At 42.3% G+C, this 24,166-nt stretch overlaps 2 protein-coding genes across 2 annotated transcripts in view; both read left to right on the top strand.

The window, feature by feature from the left end:
- Nucleotides 1-9,313, top strand: part of LOC131942869 (alsin) — a 31,887-nt gene extending 22,574 nt beyond the window's left edge. The window contains exons 12-14 of the mRNA XM_059302828.1: nucleotides 7,706-7,877; nucleotides 8,772-8,854; nucleotides 9,137-9,313. Of these exons, the coding sequence (XP_059158811.1) occupies nucleotides 7,706-7,877; nucleotides 8,772-8,854; nucleotides 9,137-9,313 (432 nt within the window). The remainder of the gene's footprint in view (nucleotides 1-7,705; nucleotides 7,878-8,771; nucleotides 8,855-9,136) is intronic.
- Nucleotides 9,314-9,459: 146 nt separating this feature from the next.
- Nucleotides 9,460-24,166, top strand: part of LOC131942868 (alsin-like) — a 36,395-nt gene continuing 21,688 nt past the window's right edge. The window contains exons 1-13 of the mRNA XM_059302827.1: nucleotides 9,460-9,507; nucleotides 10,807-10,966; nucleotides 12,535-12,666; nucleotides 12,920-13,048; nucleotides 17,119-17,189; nucleotides 17,385-17,451; nucleotides 18,706-18,902; nucleotides 19,443-19,508; nucleotides 19,712-19,804; nucleotides 21,091-21,257; nucleotides 21,511-21,620; nucleotides 21,781-21,858; nucleotides 23,534-23,685. Coding sequence (XP_059158810.1) covers nucleotides 10,823-10,966; nucleotides 12,535-12,666; nucleotides 12,920-13,048; nucleotides 17,119-17,189; nucleotides 17,385-17,451; nucleotides 18,706-18,902; nucleotides 19,443-19,508; nucleotides 19,712-19,804; nucleotides 21,091-21,257; nucleotides 21,511-21,620; nucleotides 21,781-21,858; nucleotides 23,534-23,685 — 1,406 coding nt within the window. The 5' untranslated portion in view covers nucleotides 9,460-9,507; nucleotides 10,807-10,822. The remainder of the gene's footprint in view (nucleotides 9,508-10,806; nucleotides 10,967-12,534; nucleotides 12,667-12,919; nucleotides 13,049-17,118; nucleotides 17,190-17,384; nucleotides 17,452-18,705; nucleotides 18,903-19,442; nucleotides 19,509-19,711; nucleotides 19,805-21,090; nucleotides 21,258-21,510; nucleotides 21,621-21,780; nucleotides 21,859-23,533; nucleotides 23,686-24,166) is intronic.

Here is a 24,166-nt window from a genome sequence, read left to right as displayed (position 1 = left end):
TGCTGTGTGATCACATTGTAAGATGGTGCCATGGTTCCATGACTTGTATAGTACAGCTCTGTAGGTGGGCTGTGTGATCACATTGTAAGATGGCGCCATGGTTCCATGACTTGTATAGTAGGCCCCTACAGCTCTGTAGGTGGGCTGTGTGATCACATTGTAAGATGGTGCCATGGTTCCATGACTTGTGTAGTACAGCTCTGTAGGTGGGCTGTGTGATCACATTGTAAGATGGTGCCATGGTTCCATGACTTGTGTAGTAGGCCCCTACAGCTCTGTAGGTGGGCTGTGTGATCACATTGTAAGATGGTGCCATGGTTCCATGACTTGTATAGTACAGCTCTGTAGGTGGGCTGTGTGATCACATTGTAAGATGGTGCCATGACTTGTATAGTACAGCTCTGTAGGTGGGCTGTGTGATCACATTGTAAGATGGCGCCATGGTTCCATGACTTGTATAGTACAGCTCTGTAGGTGGGCTGTGTGATCACATTGTAAGATGGTGCCATGACTTGTATAGTACAGCTCTGTAGGTGGGCTGTGTGATCACATTGTAAGATGGTGCCATGGTTCTATGACTTGTATAGTACAGCTCTGTAGGTGGGCTGTGTGATCACATTGTAAGATGGCGCCATGGTTCCATGACTTGTGTAGGACAGCTCTGTAGGTGTGCTGTGTGATCACATTGTAAGATGGTTCCATGACTTGTATAGTACAGCTCTGTAGGTGGGCTGTGTGATCACATTGTAAGATGGTGCCATGGTTCCATGACTTGTATAGTACAGCTCTGTAGGTGGGCTGTGTGATCACATTGTAAGATGGTGCCATGGTTCCATGACTTGTGTAGTAGGCCCCTACAGCTCTGTAGTTGGGCTGTGTGATCACATTGTAAGATGGTGCCATGGTTCCATGACTTGTATAGTACAGCTCTGTAGGTGGGCTGTGTGATCACATTGTAAGATGGCGTCATGGTTCTATGACTTGTATAGTAGGCCCCTACAGCTCTGTAGGTGTGCTGTGTGATCACATTGTAAGATGGTGCCATGGTTCCATGACTTGTATAGTACAGCTCTGTAGGTGGGCTGTGTGATCACATTGTAAGATGGCGTCATGGTTCTATGACTTGTATAGTAGGCCCCTACAGCTCTGTAGGTGTGCTGTGTGATCACATTGTAAGATGGTGCCATGGTTCCATGACTTGTATAGTACAGCTCTGTAGGTGGGCTGTGTGATCACATTGTAAGATGGCGTCATGGTTCTATGACTTGTATAGTAGGCCCCTACAGCTCTGTAGGTGTGCTGTGTGATCACATTGTAAGATGGTGCCATGGTTCCATGACTTGTATAGTACAGCTCTGTAGGTGGGCTGTGTGATCACATTGTAAGATGGTGCCATGGTTCTATGACTTGTATAGTACAGCTCTGTAGGTGGGCTGTGTGATCACATTGTAAGATGGCGCCATGGTTCCATGACTTGTATAGTAGGCCCCTACAGCTCTGTAGGTGTGCTGTGTGATCACATTGTAAGATGGTGCCATGGTTCCATGACTTGTGTAGTACAGCTCTGTAGGTGGGCTGTGTGATCACATTGTAAGATGGTGCCATGGTTCCATGACTTGTGTAGTACAGCTCTGTAGGTGGGCTGTGTGATCACATTGTAAGATGGTGCCATGGTTCCATGACTTGTATAGCACAGCTCTGTAGGTGGGCTGTGTGATCACATTGTAAGATGGTGCCATGGTTCCATGACTTGTATAGTACAGCTCTGTAGGTGGGCTGTGTGATCACATTGTAAGATGGCGCCATGGTTCCATGACTTGTATAGTAGGCCCCTACAGCTCTGTAGGTGTGCTGTGTGATCACATTGTAAGATGGTGCCATGGTTCCATGACTTGTATAGTACAGCTCTGTAGGTGGGCTGTGTGATCACATTGTAAGATGGTGCCATGGTTCTATGACTTGTATAGTACAGCTCTGTAGGTGGGCTGTGTGATCACATTGTAAGATGGTGCCATGGTTCCATGACTTGTATAGCACAGCTCTGTAGGTGTGCTGTGTTATCACATTGTAAGATGGTGCCATGGTTCCATGACTTGTATAGTAGGCCCCTACAGCTCTGTAGGTGGGCTGTGTGATCACATTGTAAGATGGAGCCATGGTTCCATGACTTGTATAGTACAGCTCTGTAGGTGTGCTGTGTGATCACATTGTAAGATGGCGCCATGGTTCCATGACTTGTATAGTACAGCTCTGTAGGTGGGCTGTGTGATCACATTGTAAGATGGTTCCATGACTTGTATAGTACAGTTCTGTAGGTGGGCTGTGTGATCACATTGTAAGATGGTGCCATGGTTCCATGACTTGTATAGTACAGCTCTGTAGGTGGGCTGTGTGATCACATTGTAAGATGGTGCCATAGTTCCATGACTTGTGTAGTACAGCTCTGTAGGTGTGCTGTGTGATCACATTGTAAGATGGCGCCATGGTTCCATGACTTGTATAGCACAGCTCTGTAGGTGGGCTGTGTGATCACATTGTAAGATGGTGCCATGGTTCCATGACTTGTGTAGTACAGCTCTGTAGGTGGGCTGTGTGATCACATTGTAAGATGGTGCCATGGTTCCATGACTTGTATAGTACAGCTCTGTAGGTGTGCTGTGTGATCACATTGTAAGATGGTGCCATGGTTCCATGACTTGTATAGCACAGCTCTGTAGGTGGGCTGTGTGATCACATTGTAAAATGGTGCCATGGTTCCATGACTTGTGTAGCACAGCTCTGTAGGTGGGCTGTGTGATCACATTGTAAGATGGTGCCATGGTTCCATGACTTGTATAGTACAGCTCTGTAGGTGTGCTGTGTGATCACATTGTAAGATGGTGCCATGGTTCCATGACTTGTATAGCACAGCTCTGTAGGTGTGCTGTGTGATCACATTGTAAGATGGTGCCATGGTTCCATGACTTGTATAGCACATGGTTCCATGCCATGGTTCCATAACTTGTATAGTACAGCTCGGTAGGTGTGCTGTGTGATCACATTGTAAGATGGCGCCATGGTTCCATGACTTGTATAGTACAGCTCTGTAGGTGTGCTGTGTGATCACATTGTAAGATGGTGCCATGGTTCCATGACTTGTATAGTACAGCTCTGTAGGTGGGCTGTGTGATCACATTGTAAGATGGCGCCATGGTTCCATGACTTGTATAGTAGGCCCCTACAGCTCTGTAGGTGGGCTGTGTGATCACATTGTAAGATGGTGCCATGGTTCCATGACTTGTGTAGTACAGCTCTGTAGGTGGGCTGTGTGATCACATTGTAAGATGGTGCCATGGTTCCATGACTTGTGTAGTAGGCCCCTACAGCTCTGTAGGTGGGCTGTGTGATCACATTGTAAGATGGTGCCATGGTTCCATGACTTGTATAGTACAGCTCTGTAGGTGGGCTGTGTGATCACATTGTAAGATGGTGCCATGACTTGTATAGTACAGCTCTGTAGGTGGGCTGTGTGATCACATTGTAAGATGGCGCCATGGTTCCATGACTTGTATAGTACAGCTCTGTAGGTGGGCTGTGTGATCACATTGTAAGATGGTGCCATGACTTGTATAGTACAGCTCTGTAGGTGGGCTGTGTGATCACATTGTAAGATGGTGCCATGGTTCTATGACTTGTATAGTACAGCTCTGTAGGTGGGCTGTGTGATCACATTGTAAGATGGCGCCATGGTTCCATGACTTGTGTAGGACAGCTCTGTAGGTGTGCTGTGTGATCACATTGTAAGATGGTTCCATGACTTGTATAGTACAGCTCTGTAGGTGGGCTGTGTGATCACATTGTAAGATGGTGCCATGGTTCCATGACTTGTATAGTACAGCTCTGTAGGTGGGCTGTGTGATCACATTGTAAGATGGTGCCATGGTTCCATGACTTGTGTAGTAGGCCCCTACAGCTCTGTAGTTGGGCTGTGTGATCACATTGTAAGATGGTGCCATGGTTCCATGACTTGTATAGTACAGCTCTGTAGGTGGGCTGTGTGATCACATTGTAAGATGGCGTCATGGTTCTATGACTTGTATAGTAGGCCCCTACAGCTCTGTAGGTGTGCTGTGTGATCACATTGTAAGATGGTGCCATGGTTCCATGACTTGTATAGTACAGCTCTGTAGGTGGGCTGTGTGATCACATTGTAAGATGGTGCCATGGTTCTATGACTTGTATAGTACAGCTCTGTAGGTGGGCTGTGTGATCACATTGTAAGATGGCGCCATGGTTCCATGACTTGTATAGTAGGCCCCTACAGCTCTGTAGGTGTGCTGTGTGATCACATTGTAAGATGGTGCCATGGTTCCATGACTTGTGTAGTACAGCTCTGTAGGTGGGCTGTGTGATCACATTGTAAGATGGTGCCATGGTTCCATGACTTGTGTAGTACAGCTCTGTAGGTGGGCTGTGTGATCACATTGTAAGATGGTGCCATGGTTCCATGACTTGTATAGCACAGCTCTGTAGGTGGGCTGTGTGATCACATTGTAAGATGGTGCCATGGTTCCATGACTTGTATAGTACAGCTCTGTAGGTGGGCTGTGTGATCACATTGTAAGATGGCGCCATGGTTCCATGACTTGTATAGTAGGCCCCTACAGCTCTGTAGGTGTGCTGTGTGATCACATTGTAAGATGGTGCCATGGTTCCATGACTTGTATAGTACAGCTCTGTAGGTGGGCTGTGTGATCACATTGTAAGATGGTGCCATGGTTCTATGACTTGTATAGTACAGCTCTGTAGGTGGGCTGTGTGATCACATTGTAAGATGGTGCCATGGTTCCATGACTTGTATAGCACAGCTCTGTAGGTGTGCTGTGTTATCACATTGTAAGATGGTGCCATGGTTCCATGACTTGTATAGTAGGCCCCTACAGCTCTGTAGGTGGGCTGTGTGATCACATTGTAAGATGGAGCCATGGTTCCATGACTTGTATAGTACAGCTCTGTAGGTGTGCTGTGTGATCACATTGTAAGATGGCGCCATGGTTCCATGACTTGTATAGTACAGCTCTGTAGGTGGGCTGTGTGATCACATTGTAAGATGGTTCCATGACTTGTATAGTACAGTTCTGTAGGTGGGCTGTGTGATCACATTGTAAGATGGTGCCATGGTTCCATGACTTGTATAGTACAGCTCTGTAGGTGGGCTGTGTGATCACATTGTAAGATGGTGCCATAGTTCCATGACTTGTGTAGTACAGCTCTGTAGGTGTGCTGTGTGATCACATTGTAAGATGGCGCCATGGTTCCATGACTTGTATAGCACAGCTCTGTAGGTGGGCTGTGTGATCACATTGTTAGATGGTGCCATGGTTCCATGACTTGTGTAGTACAGCTCTGTAGGTGGGCTGTGTGATCACATTGTAAGATGGTGCCATGGTTCCATGACTTGTATAGTACAGCTCTGTAGGTGTGCTGTGTGATCACATTGTAAGATGGTGCCATGGTTCCATGACTTGTATAGCACAGCTCTGTAGGTGGGCTGTGTGATCACATTGTAAAATGGTGCCATGGTTCCATGACTTGTGTAGCACAGCTCTGTAGGTGGGCTGTGTGATCACATTGTAAGATGGTGCCATGGTTCCATGACTTGTATAGTACAGCTCTGTAGGTGTGCTGTGTGATCACATTGTAAGATGGTGCCATGGTTCCATGACTTGTATAGCACAGCTCTGTAGGTGTGCTGTGTGATCACATTGTAAGATGGTGCCATGGTTCCATGACTTGTATAGCACATGGTTCCATGCCATGGTTCCATAACTTGTATAGTACAGCTCGGTAGGTGTGCTGTGTGATCACATTGTAAGATGGCGCCATGGTTCCATGACTTGTATAGTACAGCTCTGTAGGTGTGCTGTGTGATCACATTGTAAGATGGTGCCATGGTTCCATGACTTGTATAGTACAGCTCTGTAGGTGGGCTGTGTGATCACATTGTAAGATGGCGCCATGGTTCCATGACTTGTATAGTAGGCCCCTACAGCTCTGTAGGTGGGCTGTGTGATCACATTGTAAGATGGTGCCATGGTTCCATGACTTGTGTAGTACAGCTCTGTAGGTGGGCTGTGTGATCACATTGTAAGATGGTGCCATGGTTCCATGACTTGTGTAGTAGGCCCCTACAGCTCTGTAGGTGGGCTGTGTGATCACATTGTAAGATGGTGCCATGGTTCCATGACTTGTATAGTACAGCTCTGTAGGTGGGCTGTGTGATCACATTGTAAGATGGTGCCATGACTTGTATAGTACAGCTCTGTAGGTGGGCTGTGTGATCACATTGTAAGATGGCGCCATGGTTCCATGACTTGTATAGTACAGCTCTGTAGGTGGGCTGTGTGATCACATTGTAAGATGGTGCCATGACTTGTATAGTACAGCTCTGTAGGTGGGCTGTGTGATCACATTGTAAGATGGTGCCATGGTTCTATGACTTGTATAGTACAGCTCTGTAGGTGGGCTGTGTGATCACATTGTAAGATGGCGCCATGGTTCCATGACTTGTGTAGGACAGCTCTGTAGGTGTGCTGTGTGATCACATTGTAAGATGGTTCCATGACTTGTATAGTACAGCTCTGTAGGTGGGCTGTGTGATCACATTGTAAGATGGTGCCATGGTTCCATGACTTGTATAGTACAGCTCTGTAGGTGGGCTGTGTGATCACATTGTAAGATGGCGCCATGGTTCCATGACTTGTATAGTACAGCTCTGTAGGTGGGCTGTGTGATCACATTGTAAGATGGTGCCATGGTTCCATGACTTGTATAGTACAGCTATGTAGGTGGGCTGTGTGATCACATTGTAAGATGGTTCCATGACTTGTATAGTACAGCTCTGTAGGTGGGCTGTGTGATCACATTGTAAGATGGTGCCATGACTTGTATAGTACAGCTCTGTAGGTGGGCTGTGTGATCACATTGTAAGATGGTGCCATGGTTCCATGACTTGTATAGTACAGCTCTGTAGGTGGGCTGTGTGATCACATTGTAAGATGGTGCCAAGACTTGTATAGTACAGCTCTGTAGGTGGGCTGTGTGATCACATTGTAAGATGGTGCCATGACTTGTATAGTACAGCTCTGTAGGTGGGCTGTGTGATCACATTGTAAGATGGCGCCATGGTTCTATTACTTGTATAGTACAGCTCTGTAGGTGGGCTGTGTGATCACATTGTAAGATGGTGCCATGGTTCTATGACTTGTTTAGTACAGCTCTGTAGGTGGGCTGTGTGATCACATTGTAAGATGGTGCCATGGCTTGTATAGTACAGCTCTGTAGGTGGGCTGTGTGATCACATTGTAAGATGGCGCCATGGTTCTATGACTTGTATAGTACAGCTCTGTAGGTGGGCTGTGTGATCACATTGTAAGATGGTGCCATGGTTCCATGACTTGTATAGTACAGCTCTGTAGGTGGGCTGTGTGATCACATTGTAAGATACAATAAAGATTTATTTTCTGTTCTTTCCACTACCACTATATCACATCTTCAAATGAAATTCCTGGTCCTATTGTCACAATACTGCAGCAAAACTTTCTCTAATGCCAGTAATGGAGTCTAAAGAAATGTTTGTAAACTTTCTATACTGCCAGTAATGGAGTCTAAAGAAATGTTTTAAATCCTCTTGTCATAACTTCCTGTCACCTGACCTGCTCCGCAGCTGGGCTGGATCACCAGAGTCCGTGCAGGTGGCGCCAGCTGTGCCTGTAAACTCCTGCACCCCGCCCCACCAGAGACGGCAGCCATCTTTGAGCTGGCAGCATCAGAGCGAGCCTTCTACAACCAGCTGATCAAAACAACAAACCTGCTGCTGAGACCCCTGCAGAGGTCATGTAAGTGGAGAGGGAGGGGGGCATGGGGAGAGTGTCCATCTCTGTATTAAGGAGAGCTATCTAGCTCTCATTAAAGGGGGGGAGAATTCTGTTTGAATGTTCAATTTGTACTTATATAAACCATTGAATCTGTAGCCTTTAAATTTTTAGCGCAATTTCCATTCTGGAGAATTGCGTTTATTAACTCGTCTTTTCTGGGAATGGATGTGTGTCCGCAGCTTTAAGTCGTATCTCCTCCTCAACGAAGCAATATCGAGGACTAGTTCCAAAGCAATTATGTTAAGCAAGTTACGAGGATGATAGTGGGCCAAAAAAATTCCGGAATTCCTTAATAGATTTCCCGGAAAAGCCAAAAAACCTCGAACAAATGCAGATTAAGCTCCATATCTCGGCAACCAGACCACTTAGCGACTTGAAACATTTACCAATCGATTCCTGCAATAATTTAAACCAATATTGCCGAAGAAAGTTTTCAAAAATATCCTTTCGTTCGGTCACAAAAATTTTTTTAATATATTTTAAACTGAGCGTCTTGTAGATTTTTAGCGCAAAGCGCTGAGGTTCGAAAGGATTTTTTTTAATTACTTATTTACTTATCAATTCAAACGTTATTTTTATACCCTATTAATTTATTTATAATTTATATGAGAGTGATAGGGAGTTACCATTACAAGGTTTTGTTTCGCTAGGCCTAATAATTTTTTCACATTTTTTAAAAACAATAGAGTTATATGACTAAAAACCATTGCGCGCCTACTGAACGTGATGGCGCAGCTATTGAACGTGATGACGCGTACATAAGGAAATTGCGCTAAAATTTTCACTAGACTTTTTAATTAACTTGTTTTTTTTGTTGCTGTGTTCAAACTGTTGATACCTGAATCCATTCCCCAGCTTTTTATTCATCCATGGATGTTTATCCATACAAATCTGCGCTACAAAATCTGGTGTCAACATTTGGGACTCTCACTAAAAGAGTATGTTTTGATTTTATTTTTATCTGCACATTGTTTCATGATATAATTTGTTCATTTTCACCATACCAGGCACACCTACATTACAGGATCTATTTTTTTACCACTTTTCATTGGTTATTTTGCTTAGAAAAATTGTGTTAAAAATATTGATAAATAAAAGATCTTATGACCGAGTCGTGTGTAGTAAATGCCATTCTTTACACCCAAAGTTGTCCCCAGATAGGCCGAGTCATGTGTAGTAAATGCCATTATTTACACCCAAAGTTGTCCCCATGTCCCCAGATAGGAGAGGGTATAACAGACCTGACATTGAACATCCAGAGTGCCTCCCCCTTGAGCCACTCTCTGATGCTGGGAGACAACAAACCATTTGTTGAAGCCTTTAGAACATATTCCCTGAGGTTTTCTGATTTCCTGGCTGTTAGGGGATTTGATTACTGCACCAAGGCTGGCAGGTAGGGATTTGATTACTGCACCAAGGCTGGCAGGTGGGGATTTGATTACTGCACCAAGGCAGGCAGGTAGGGATTTGATTACTGCACCAAGGCAGGCAGGTAGGGATTTGATTACTGCACCAAGGCAGGCAGGTAGGGATTTGATTACTGCACCAAGGCAGGCAGGTAGGGATTTGATTACTGCACCAAGGCAGGCAGGTAGGGAATTTTTTAAATTGCAGAACTCAAGAATAAACCTCTGTATACTGGAGGCCATTTTATGTGTATGATAAAAGGATGGCTGGAAACAGACAAAATATCTCAGGCAAATGATACAAAATGTCATACAACAAAACAATTTTAGTATTTAGGAGAATTTTAGTGTATTTGTGAACAGTTTTAAATTGTTTTTTTTTTTTAACGAATTGAAATTTTGTTATTTGACAAAAAACATGTTTTATTTGACTTATTGAATGTTCTTTGACCAATCTATTTGACCTAGTTAGTTCTTTGACCAATCTATTTGACCTAGTTAGTTATTTGACCAATCTATTTGACCTAGTGAGTTCTTTTACCAATCTATTTGACCTAGTGAGTTCTTTGACCAATCTATTTGACCTAGTGAGTTCTTTGACCAATCTATTTGACCTAGTGAGTTCTTTGACCAATCTATTTGACCTAGTGAGTTCTTTGACCAATCTATTTGACCTAGTGAGTTCTTTGACCAATCTATTTGACCTAGTGAGTTCTTTGACCAATCTATTTGAACTAGTGAGTTCTTTGACCAATCTATTTGACCTAGTGAGTTCTTTGACCAATCTATTTGACCTAGTTAGTTCATTGACCAATCTATTTGACCTACTTAGTTTTTTGACCAATCTATTTGACCAATCTATTTGACCAATCTATTTGACCAATCTATTTGACCTAGTGAGTTCTTTGACCAATCTATCTGACCAATCTATTTGATCTAGTTCTTTGACCAATCTATTTGACCTACTTAGTTCTTTGACCAATCTATTTGACCTACTTAGTTATTTGACCAATCTATTTGACCTAGTGAGTTCTTTGACCAATCTATTTGACCTAGTTAGTTCATTGACCAATCTATTTGACCCAGTGACTTCTTTGACCAATCTATTTGACCAATCTATTTGACCAATCTATTTGACCAATCTATTTGACCAATCTATTTGACCAATCTATTTGACCAATCTATTTGACCAATCTATTTGACCAATCTATTTGACCAATCTATTTGACCAATCTATTTGACCAATCTATTTGACCAATCTATTTGACCAATCTATTTGACCAATCTATTTGACCAATCTATTTGACCAATCTATTTGACCAATCTATTTGACCAATCTATTTGACCAATCTATTTGACCAATCTATTTGACCAATCTATTTGACCAATCTATTTGACCAATCTAATTGATCTAGTGAGTTCTTTGACTAATCTATTTGACCAATCTATTTGACCAATCTATCTGACCAATCTATCTGACCTAGTGAGTTCTTTGAGAAGATGCAAGGTTCCATCAGAGACCTGTCTGATGAGAAGGACAAGACCACTGGTGCCAGCACACTCTTCATGCGAGCCATGAGGTATCCGTTCTTCAGGGTGGCGGATTACAGCCGGATCCTGGAGAAGATGAAGTTATCCAGTCAGGTGAGTTCTTGTGTTGTGAGAAAACTGTCCAGATGTTATCCAGTCAGGTGAGTTCTTGTGTGGTGAGAAAACTGTCCAGATGTTATCCAGTGAGGTGAGTTCTTGTGTGGTGAGAAAACTGTCCAGATGTTATCCAGTGAGGTGAGTTCTTGTGTGGTGAGAAAACTGTCCAGATGTTATCCAGTGAGGTGAGTTCTAGTGTTGTGAGAAAACTGTCAAGATGTTATCCAGTGAGGTGAGTTCTTGTGCTGTGAGAAAACTGTCCAGATGTTATCCAGTGAGGTGAGTTCTTGTGCTGTGAGAAAACTGTCCAGATGTTATCCAGTGAGGTGAGTTCTTGTGCTGTGAGAAAACTGTCCAGATGTTATCCAGTGAGGTGAGTTCTTGTGCTGTGAGAAAACTGTCCAGATGGACTTAGTGTGGCCTTACAAAATGGCTGCTTCACCTTATCCCATGAGTAATTTTGGTGTGGTGTGACCTGAGATGACAGACCAGTAATTTTGTTGTGGTGTGACCTGAGGTGACAGACCAGTAATTTTGTTGTGGTGTGACCTGAGGTGACAGACCAGTAATTTTGTTGTGTTGTGACCTGAGGTGACAGACCAGTAATTTTGTTGTGGTGTGACCTGAGGTGACAGACCAGTAATTTTGTTGTGGTGTGACCTGAGGTGACAGACCAGTAATTTTGTTGTGACCTGAGATGAAAGACCAGTAATTTTGTTGTGTTGTGACCTGAGGTGACAGACCAGTAATTTTGTTGTGGTGTGACCTGAGGTGACAGACCAGTAATTTTGTTGTGTTGTGACCTGAGGTGACAGACCAGTAATTTTGTTGTGGTGTGACCTGAGGTGACAGACCAGTAATTTTGTTGTGGTGTGACCTGAGGTGACAGACCAGTAATTTTGTTGTGTTGTGACCTGAGGTGACAGACCAGTAATTTTGTTGTGGTGTGACCTGAGGTGACAGACCAGTAATTTTGTTGTGGTGTGACCTGAGGTGACAGACCAGTAATTTTGTTGTGTTGTGACCTGAGGTGACAGACCAGTAATTTTGTTGTGGTGTGACCTGAGGTGACAGACCAGTAATTTTGTTGTGACCTGAGGTGACAGACCAGTAATTTTGTTGTGACCTGAGATAAAAGACCAGTAATTTTGTTGTGGTGTGACCTGAGATGACAGACCAGTAATTTTGTTGTGACCTGAGATGAAAGACCAGTAATTTTGTTGTGGTGTGACCTGAGATGACAGACCAGTAATTTTGTTGTGGTGTGACCTGAGATAAAAGACCAGTAATTTTGTTGTGGTGTGACCTGAGGTGACAGACCAGTAATTTTGTTGTGGTGTGACCTGAGGTGACAGACCAGTAATTTTGTTGTGGTGTGACCTGAGATAAAAGACCAGTAATTTTGTTGTGGTGTGACCTGAGATAAAAGACCAGTAATTTTGTTGTGGTGTGACCTGAGATGACAGACTAGTAATTTTGTTGTGACCTGAGGTGACAGACCAGTAATTTTGTTGTGGTGTGACCTGAGATGACAGACTAGTAATTTTGTTGTGACCTGTCTACAGAGGCCAGAGGTCAAGGACCAGCTACAGAACCTGATCTATGAGTGGGACAGTGTCAAACTCTACTTCTCTTCTGAACACAAGCTGGCTGAGGCAACTAGAACATTCTGGGAGACGGCCAACCCTAAAGTGGCTGTAGGTGGCCTGACTTTGATTGTCTGTCTGATTGTGTCATACATTGCATCCTATCATATGAAAACACCCATTTAATCATTACTTGTACTTAATTAAACTTCTAATGTGAGATGAATGACAGCAGCTGTCCATGTGTGTGTATGTACCATGGCATGAATGTGAGATGAATGACAGCAGCTGTCCATGTGTATGTATGCACCATGACATGAATGTGAGATGAATGACAGCAGCTGTCCATGTGTGTCTATCCCAGGACATGATGAAGACGCCCACACGCAGGATGCTGCTAGACAGCAAGACCCGCCCACTCAACTGGCCAGCTGGTGGACGCTTCTCCTACAGACAGTTTGTTTTGTTCAACGACGTCTTTCTTCATGTCCAGGTTGGTCTCTAAGTCTCATTGTAAACATCAAATGTTTCCTTCTATAGACAGTTTGTTTTGTTCAACGACGTCTTTCTTCATGTCCAGGTTGGTCTCTAAGTCTCATTGTAAACATCAAATGTTTCCTTCTCTCCTACAGACAGTTTGTTTTGTTCAACGACGTCTTTCTTCATGTCCAGGTTGGTCTCTAAGTCTCATTGTAAACATCAAATGTTTCATTCTCCTACAGACAGTTTGTTTTGTTCAACGACGTCTTTCTTCATGTCCAGGTTGGTCTCTAAGTCTCATTGTAAACATCAAATGTTTCATTCTCCTACAGACAATTTGTTTTGTTCAACGACGTCTTTTTCATGTCCAGGTTGGTCTCTAAGTCTCATTGTAAACATATCAAAGGTTTCATTCTCCTACAGACAGTTTGTTTTGTTCAACGACGTCTTTCTTCATGTCCAGGTTGGTCTCTAAGTCTCATTGTAAACATCAAATGTTTCCTTCTATAGACAGTTTGTTTTGTTCAACGACGTCTTTCTTCATGTCCAGGTTGGTCTCTAAGTCTCATTGTAAACATCAAATGTTTCATTCTCCTACAGACAGTTTGTTTTGTTCAACGACGTCTTTCTTCACGTCCAGGTTGGTCTCTAAGACAGTCTCATTGTAAACATCAAATGTTTCATTCTCCTACAGACAGTTTGTTTTGTTCAACGACGTCTTTCTTCATGTCCAGGTTGGTCTCTAAGTCTCATTGTAAACATCAAATGTTTCATTCTCCTACAGACAGTTTGTTTTGTTCAACGACGTCTTTCTTCATGTCCAGGTTGGTCTCTAAGTCTCATTGTAAACATCAAATGTTTCATTCTCCTACAGACAGTTTGTTTTGTTCAACGACGTCTTTCTTCATGTCCAGGTTGGTCTCTAAGTCTCATTGTAAACATCAAATGTTTTCTTCTCCTACAGACAGTTTGTTTTGTTCAACGACGTCTTTCTTCATGTCCAGGTTGGTCTCTAAGTCTCATTGTAAACATCAAATGTTTCCCTCTCCTATAGACAGTTTGTTTTGTTCAACGACGTCTTTCTTCATGTCCAGGTTGGTCTCTAAGTCTCATTGTAAACATCAAAATGTTTCCTTCTCCTATAGACAGTTTGTTTTGTTCAACGACGTCTTTCTTCATGTCCAGGTTGGTCTCTAAGTCTCATTGTAAACATCAAATGTTTCCCTCTCCTACAGACAGTTTGTTTTGTTCAACGACGTCTTTCTTCATGTCCAGGTTGGTCTCTAAGTCTCATTGTAAACATCAAATGTTTCCTTCTCCTATAGACAGTTTGTTTTGTTCAACGACGTCTTTCTTCACGTCCAGGTTGGTCTCTAAGTCTCACTGTAAACATCAAATGTTTCCTTCTCCTACAGACAGTTTGTTTTGTTCAACGACGTCTTTCTTCACGTCCAGGTTGGTCTCTAAGTCTCATTGTAAACATCAAATGTTTCCCTCTCCTACAGACAGTTTGTTTTGTTCAACGACGTCTTTCTTCATGTCCAGGTTGGTCTCTAAGTCTCATTGTAAACATCAAATGTTTCCTTCTCCTATAGACAGTTTGTTTTGTTCAACGACGTCTTTCTTCACGTCCAGGTTGGTCTCTAAGTCTCACTGTAAACATCAAATGTTTCCTTCTCCTATAGACAGTTTGTTTTGTTCAACGACGTCTTTCTTCATGTCCAGGTTGGTCTCTAAGTCTCATTGTAAACATCAAATGTTTCCCTCTCCTATAGACAGTTTGTTTTGTTCAACGACGTCTTTCTTCACGTCCAGGTTGGTCTCTAAGTCTCATTGTAAACATCAAATGTTTCCTTCTCCTACAGACAGTTTGTTTTGTTCAACGACGTCTTTCTTCACGTCCAGGTTGGTCTCTAAGTCTCACTGTAAACATCAAATGTTTCCTTCTCCTACAGACAGTTTGTTTTGTTCAACGACGTCTTTCTTCACGTCCAGGTTGGTCTCTAAGTCTCATTGTAAACATCAAATGTTTCCCTCTCCTACAGACAGTTTGTTTTGTTCAACGACGTCTTTCTTCATGTCCAGGTTGGTCTCTAAGTCTCATTGTAAACATCAAATGTTTCCTTCTCCTATAGACAGTTTGTTTTGTTCAACGACGTCTTTCTTCACGTCCAGGTTGGTCTCTAAGTCTCACTGTAAACATCAAATGTTTCCTTCTCCTACAGACAGTTTGTTTTGTTCAACGACGTCTTTCTTCATGTCCAGGTTGGTCTCTAAGTCTCATTGTAAACATCAAATGTTTCCTTCTCCTACAGACAGTTTGTTTTGTTCAACGACGTCTTTCTTCACGTCCAGGTTGGTCTCTAAGTCTCATTGTAAACATCAAATGTTTCCCTCTCCTACAGACAGTTTGTTTTGTTCAACGACGTCTTTCTTCATGTCCAGGTTGGTCTCTAAGTCTCATTGTAAACATCAAATGTTTCCTTCTCCTATAGACAGTTTGTTTTGTTCAACGACGTCTTTCTTCACGTCCAGGTTGGTCTCTAAGTCTCACTGTAAACATCAAATGTTTCCTTCTCCTATAGACAGTTTGTTTTGTTCAACGACGTCTTTCTTCATGTCCAGGTTGGTCTCTAAGTCTCATTGTAAACATCAAATGTTTCCCTCTCCTATAGACAGTTTGTTTTGTTCAACGACGTCTTTCTTCACGTCCAGGTTGGTCTCTAAGTCTCATTGTAAACATCAAATGTTTCCTTCTCCTACAGACAGTTTGTTTTGTTCAACGACGTCTTTCTTCATGTCCAGGTTGGTCTCTAAGTCTCATTGTAAACATCAAAATGTTTCCTTCTCCTACAGACAGTTTGTTTTGTTCAACGACGTCTTTCTTCATGTCCAGGTTGGTCTCTAAGTCTCATTGTAAACATCAAATGTTTCCCTCTCCTATAGACAGTTTGTTTTGTTCAACGACGTCTTTCTTCATGTCCAGGTTGGTCTCTAAGTCTCACTGTAAACATCAAATGTTTCATTCTCCTACAGACAGTTTGTTTTGTTCAACGACGTCTTTCTTCATGTCCAGGTTGGTCTCTAAGTCTCATTGTAAACATCAAATGTTTCCCTCTCCTATAGACAGTTTGTTTTGTTCAACGACGTCTTTCTTCATGTCCAGGTTGGTCTCTAAGTCTCATTGTAAACATCAAATGTTTCCCTCTCCTATAGACAGTTTGTTTTGTTCAACGACGTCTTTCTTCACGTCCAGGTTGGTCTCTAAGTCTCACTGTAAACATCAAATATTTCCTTCTCCTATAGACAGTTTGTTTTGTTCAACGACGTCTTTCTTCATGTCCAGGTTGGTCTCTAAGTCTCATTGTAAACATCAAATGTTTCCCTCTCCTATAGACAGTTTGTTTTGTTCAACGACGTCTTTCTTCACGTCCAGGTTGGTCTCTAAGTCTCATTGTAAACATCAAATGTTTCCTTCTCCTACAGACAGTTTGTTTTGTTCAACGACGTCTTTCTTCACGTCCAGGTTGGTCTCTAAGTCTCATTGTAAACATCAAAATGTTTCCTTCTCTCCTACAGACAGTTTGTTTTGTTCAACGACGTCTTCATGTCCAGGTTGGTCTCTAAGTCTCATTGTAAACATCAAATGTTTCCCTCTCCTATAGACAGTTTGTTTTGTTCAACGACGTCTTTCTTCATGTCCAGGTTGGTCTCTAAGTCTCATTGTAAACATCAAATGTTTCCCTCTCCTATAGACAGTTTGTTTTGTTCAACGACGTCTTTCTTCACGTCCAGGTTGGTCTCTAAGTCTCACTGTAAACATCAAATATTTCCTTCTCCTATAGACAGTTTGTTTTGTTCAACGACGTCTTTCTTCATGTCCAGGTTGGTCTCTAAGTCTCATTGTAAACATCAAATGTTTCCCTCTCCTATAGACAGTTTGTTTTGTTCAACGACGTCTTTCTTCACGTCCAGGTTGGTCTCTAAGTCTCATTGTAAACATCAAATGTTTCCTTCTCCCACATGAGTAGCGCATGACAAACACACACTCAATAACCCTGTGACCTTTGACCTGTCCTACAGAGTACAGCCATTGTTGTCCTACCCCTAGAGACCATGTGGGTGGAGTCCTCCACAGCAGACACTGAGAACCCGTAAGGACATTTTTTTTACGATTGTCAGTTTTTTATCAGGCGTTAAGTTTATCAGATTAATGTTGCCACGACAACAATTATAAATTATAAATTTCAATGGTTTTCACATGATGCATCAGTCTATACACTTAGTGACAAAGGTTACTATAGTAATGTATCTGTATTTCTTGTGTTACATCTCCCTCCATCTGGCAGCAATGCCATCTCCATCATAGCACCAGAAGACAGATACGACCTGTTCACAGCCACACCAGCAGACAAGGTCAGGTGGCCAGATTTTTTTAAACATTGATTGTCACATTTAATTCTTTTTAACCCTTTGAGCCCGCCAGGCCGGTAAACCGGCTTTAACATTAGGCATATATGTCCGAAAAGCCGGTTTTCCGGCCCGATGATCTAGCGTCATATTCCTAGCGGACGATATACCGTCTAATTAAATATAATTAGCGGAAGACTGACTAAAACTGCGCAAATGTCTTTTTAGTGCGTGATTATGATTCTAAAAATAGATTTTAGGAAAAGTGAAAGTGTTTACATTTCGTAGCAATGCCGCCGAAACGAAAAAGTTGAGCCACGGCCATCGACTTTAGCACATAAAGTTGGTGCAAAAGATGAAGCAAAAGACCGAAATATCAACAAAAGAAGTAGAATGACTGCATCTCAGGCAATACAACTACATATTGATTCTGTTGAAGAAGATAATATTCCTGGTCTATATTATGATGATAGTGACGTTGAATTTGAGACTGAACTCAGTGACATTGAAATTGACAGTGATAACGAAACTGTTCAAGTACGTTATGATGCACGTGGTGCCAAGGACAAAGACTTGCCGAAACGAAAAAAAACAACTGTTTACCGGTGCAAAACATGCGAACTTGTTCTTTGCATCGAGTCCGTTAGTGATAACTGTTTTGAAAGTTATCACACAAATCTAGACTTCTGGCGATGAACTAGTATGGCCAGGTATCAATAATAACAAAACAATTACTAAATGTAAATTTGTTTCTTCTATGTTCTATCTAAACAATAATTATGTGTTCGATTTATATACATTGTTCTGTTCATACACTGCAAACAAATAAAAAATTTCCGAATCTTTCTGAGTCTGGATACCAAATTTGGCTTGATTATCTCAAACGGTTCAAAAGTTATAGGCAAAGTTATAAGCATATAAGTGAAAATTGGTTTGGCCCTGGCAGCTCAGGAAATGGGAGAAACTAGGCCAGGGAGGCCAGGGCTCAAAGGGTTAATAAATGCTATTTTCTAACACTGCACAGAATTCTAATAAAGTCAGCACTTTGAGATTTTAAATAAAAGTTAACTTGCAACAGCTTCTGCTTAAATCATGTTTAGTACCAACACAGAGAGAAAATTATCTGATGTTGTTTGTTTAAATCATTGTTAGAACCAACACAGAGAGAAAATTATTATCCCATGTTGTTGTTTGTTTAAATCATGTTTAGTACCAACACAGAGAAAATTATTACCTTATGTTGTTGTTACCCCCACCCAGGCTGAGTGGTTGATCGCCCTCAACTCTGCCATCAGCAAGGTTTTGCTCACCCAGAAATCTGCGGCCATCAGACACAGCAATGGGGAGAGGTTCACCCCACCCCTCATACGTCAGGCCTCACACAAGTTTGTCAAGCCTGGCCCGTACAAGGACGCCACGTATAACGGGACATGGCTTATTGGGAAGGTGCATGGCACGTAAGTGGAGAGTAGAGTTGTGAGAATAACTTGTGGATATAAAAGGTGTGAGAATAGTTTGAGGATTACAAAAGGTGTGAGAATAGTTTGGAAACAAAAGATATGAGAATAGTTTGTCACAACAAAAGGTGTGAGAATAGTTTGTGGAAACAAAAGATGTGAGAATAGTTTGTGAAAACAAAGGTGTGAGAATAGTTTGTGGAAACAAAAGTGTGAGAATAGTTTGTGGAAACTGACACATAAAAAATGTACATCAGTGCAACAATGCATATGATAAATGGAGTAAAGAGCACTAATTTACATTGAACATGAATCTAATGCTGTCATACAAGCCCATATTTAAATTATTTGTTTGTAATCTTGTTGAGGGAATTATTCTACCACAGCATGTGCTAACACTAAATTTGGAAAGCTATATTTTTTACATCTGTTTATATTATGATGCTATATTTAACCCCTTGTTTTTAGTGGCAGTTTAAAATACCCAGATGGCTCCAGTTATGAACTGTTTATATTATGATGCTATATTTAACCCCCTAGTGGCAGTTTAAAATACCCAGATGGCTCCAGTTATGAAGGAGAGTTTAAGAAGGGACTCAAACATGGGTAGGTGGGATTTTTTTTTTTGGCCTGTTTTTTAGACAATCTTTTGGTTGTTTGGCTTTTATACATTGTTGTAAAGTTTAAACCTTTTTTAAGTTGTCTAAACCTACAAGCAGGGTTTTAATCAAGTTGTAGATTTGACTCTTCACACTTTCTGTATAGTTGTTTTTAATTTGAGAGTAGCTTCCCTTGTGGTTTATTTATAGATCTGGTGTAAACATTTTGATAAAAAGCTCAGGACAAGAGATACAGAAAGGCAGCTGGAGGGATGGGAAGCTCAATGGCTTTGGTACAGTCAGGTAAGTTGTGTTACCTGGTGACCTGTTTGTCTTGTGTCTGTCTAGCTGGTGACCTGTATGTCTTGTGTCTGTCTAGCTGGTGACCTGTATGTCTTGTGTCTGTCTAGCTGGTGACCTGTATGTCTTGTGTCTGTCTAGCTGGTGACCTGTATGTCTTGTGTCTGTCTAGCTGGTGACCTGTATGTCTTGTGTCTGTCTAGCTGGTGACCTGTATGTCTTGTGTCTGTCTAGCTGGTGACCTGTATGTCTTGTGTCTGTCTAGCTGGTGACCTGTATGTCTTGTGTCTGTCTAGCTGGTGACCTGTATGTCTTGTGTCTGTCTAGCTGGTGACCTGTATGTCTTGTGTCTGTCTAGCTGGTGACCTGTATGTCTTGTGTCTGTCTAGCTGGTGACCTGTATGTCTTGTGTCTGTCTAGCTGGTGACCTGTATGTCTTGTGTCTGTCTAGCTGGTGACCTGTATGTCTTGTGTCTGTCTAGCTGGTGACCTGTATGTCTTGTGTCTGTCTAGCTGGTGACCTGTATGTCTTGTGTCTGTCTAGCTACCCCAATGGTGACCTGTATGTCTTGTGTCTGTCTAGCTGGTGACCTGTATGTCTTGTGTCTGTCTAGCTGGTGACCTGTATGTCTTGTGTCTGTCTAGCTGGTGACCTGTATGTCTTGTGTCTGTCTAGCTGGTGACCTGTATGTCTTGTGTCTGTCTAGCTACCCCAATGGTGACCTGTATGTCTTGTGTCTGTCTAGCTGGTGACCTGTATGTCTTGTGTCTGTCTAGCTGGTGACCTGTATGTCTTGTGTCTGTCTAGCTGGTGACCTGTATGTCTTGTGTCTGTCTAGCTGGTGACCTGTATGTCTTGTGTCTGTCTAGCTGGTGACCTGTATGTCTTGTGTCTGTCTAGCTACCCCAATGGTGACCTGTATGTCTTGTGTCTGTCTAGCTGGTGACCTGTATGTCTTGTGTCTGTCTAGCTGGTGACCTGTATGTCTTGTGTCTGTCTAGCTGGTGACCTGTATGTCTTGTGTCTGTCTAGCTGGTGACCTGTATGTCTTGTGTCTGTCTAGCTACCCCAATGGTGACCTGTATGTCTTGTGTCTGTCTAGCTGGTGACCTGTATGTCTTGTGTCTGTCTAGCTGGTGACCTGTATGTCTTGTGTCTTTCTAGCTGGTGACCTGTATGTCTTGTGTCTGTCTAGCTGGTGACCTGTATGTCTTGTGTCTGTCTAGCTGGTGACCTGTATGTCTTGTGTCTGTCTAGCTGGTGACCTGTATGTCTTATGTCTATCTAGCTATCCCAATGGTGACCTGTACGAAGGATATTTCCAGGAGGGTCAAAGGTTTGGCCACGGCAAGTTCAGGTCAGGGCGCCACAAATCCAGCTTTACGTCCATCTACATTGGTGAATGGCTGTGTAACCAGAGGGACGGTTACGGTGTAGAGGACGACATCCTCAAAGGTCAGAGGTCATGGCTTGCTAGAAGAATGGGTGAAAGGTCAACAGCCATGCATTGTCTTGTTTGTGATGTAACAGATTCTTACATTTGTTACTAAATGATTGGCGGCTGGATGGTGTTGGTAAAAGATTGACTGGATGGTGTTGGTAAAAGATTGACTAAATGCTAATTAAAATAATTAATTTGAATGGTTTTGGTAAAGGATTGGATGGATGTTGATTAAAAACAAACTAATTAGATTGCTGTTACATGCAGGTGAAAAGTACATGGGGCTGTGGGTGGAGGACTATCGCCATGGCAACGGTGTCATGGTGACCCTGGATGGCATGTACTTTGAAGGGAACTTTGTCCAGAGCAAGATGACAGTAAGTCACTGTGACATTCTGACAAACAACCTTGACCTTGAGTCTGTCAACATTGGACAAGATCACAAATAATGAATGTTTAACAGATAGGTACATAAATTATTAATACAGCAAAAGTCTAATGTGTAATTTCTCTCTCCCCCCCCTCCCCCACCCCCAGGGTTTTGGTCTGATGATCTCTGACGACAACATGCTGTACGAGGGCGACTTCTTCGGTATAACACATCTCTCTGGCAAGGTGTGTAGTGTGTTGGATGTGTTATGTGTGCTTTTATGGGGCGCATCAACTGCTTTTATTGTTTTAATTGATAGTTCATATAATGCGTACTTGAAATTGTAATTAATTAATTAGAAATTACCTGTGAGTCCTTGTGTCAGCTCTTTGTTCAAACCTCATCACTGACCAACACATTCTCATCACTGACCAACACATTCTCATCACTGACCAACACATTCTCATCACTGACCAACACATTCTCACCACTGACCAACACATTCTCACCACTGACCAACACATTCTCATCACTGACCAACACATTCTCATCACTGACCAACACATTCTCATCACTGACCAACACATTCTCACCACTGACCAACACATTCTCACCACTGACCAACACATTCTCACCACTGACCAACACATTCTCATCACTGACCAACACATTCTCATCACTGACCAACACATTCTCATCACTGACCAACACATTCTCACCACTGACCAACACATTCTCATCACTGACCAACACATTCTCATCACTGGCCAACACATTCTCATCACTGACCAACACATTCTCATCACTGACCAACACATTCTCATCACTGACCAACACATTCTCATCACTGACCAACACATTCTCACCACTGACCAACACATTCTCATCACTGACCAACACATTCTCATCACTGACCAACACATTCTCATCACTGACCAACACATTCTCATCACTGACCAACACATTCTCATCACTGACCAACACATTCTCATCACTGACCAACACATTCTCACCACGCTTCAACACATTCTCATCACTGACCAACACATTCTCATCACTGACCAACACATTCTCATCACTGACCAACACATTCTCATCACTGACCAACACATTCTCACCACTGACCTACACATTCTCACCACTGACCAACACATTCTCATCACTGACCAACACATTCTCATCACTGACCAACACATTCTCATCACTGACCAACACATTCTCATCACTGACCAACACATTCTCACCACTGACCAACACATTCTCATCACTGACCAACACATTCTCATCACTGACCAACACATTCTCATCACTGACCAACACATTCTCATCACTGACCAACACATTCTCACCACTGACCAACACATTCTCATCACTGACCAACACATTCTCATCACTGACCAACACATTCTCATCACTGACCAACACATTCTCATCACTGACCAACACATTCTCATCACTGACCAACACATTCTCATCACTGACCAACACATTCTCATCACTGACCAACACATTCTCATCACTGACCAACACATTCTCACCACTGACCAACACATTCTCACCACTGACCAACACATTCTCACCACTGACCAACACATTCTCACCACTGACCAACACATTCTCATCACTGACCAACACATTCTCATCACTGACCAACACATTCTCACCACTGACCAACACATTCTCATCACTGACCAACACATTCTCATCACTGACCAACACATTCTCATCACTGACCAACACATTCTCACCACTGACCAACACATTCTCATCACTGACCAACACATTCTCATCACTGACCAACACATTCTCATCACTGACCAACACATTCTCATCACTGACCAACACATTCTCATCACTGACCAACACATTCTCATCACTGACCAACACATTCTCATCACTGACCAACACATTCTCATCCAGGGCACCTTGACCCTGGCCACTGGGGACAAACTGGAGGGAAACTTTAACGGATCACTTAACGAGGGCCTGAAGATTAATGGCACGTTCATTAAGTCACCCACACCTTACGAGAGCGAGGTCAAGCTGACCCACCCAGCAAACATCACCTCAAAGTCAGTCATAGCACGTATCATCATTGATATCATTGTTAGCATTTGTCATCATTTATATCATTTGTCATCATTAATATCATTTGTCATCATTATATCATTTGTCATCATTTATACCATATGTCATCATTGTTTTCATTTGTCATCATTTATATCATTTGTCATCATTTATATCATTTGTCATCATTTATATCATTTATCATCATTTATATCATTTGTCATCATTTATACCATATGTCATCATTGTTATCATTTGTCATCATTTATATCATTTGTCATCATTTATATCATTTGTCATCATTTATATCATTTGTCATCATTTATATCATTTGTCATCATTAACTAATGTCTGATATAGCAGGTCTAATATATCACAACTCTAGAATAACACATAGAACTGATGATCCTCATAGCAGAGGAAGTAGAGTTCACCTGTTTACGCAGGTACCTATTTCAGCAGAGTGGCCATCCTACAAACTCTAAG

The sequence above is a fragment of the Physella acuta genome, unplaced genomic scaffold (genome assembly GCF_028476545.2).
Source record: "Physella acuta isolate Inbredline_101_S28 unplaced genomic scaffold, ASM2847654v3 ptg000430l, whole genome shotgun sequence".
NCBI lineage: Eukaryota > Metazoa > Mollusca > Gastropoda > Physidae > Physella > Physella acuta.
This window is presented reverse-complemented; position numbering and strand designations above follow the sequence as displayed.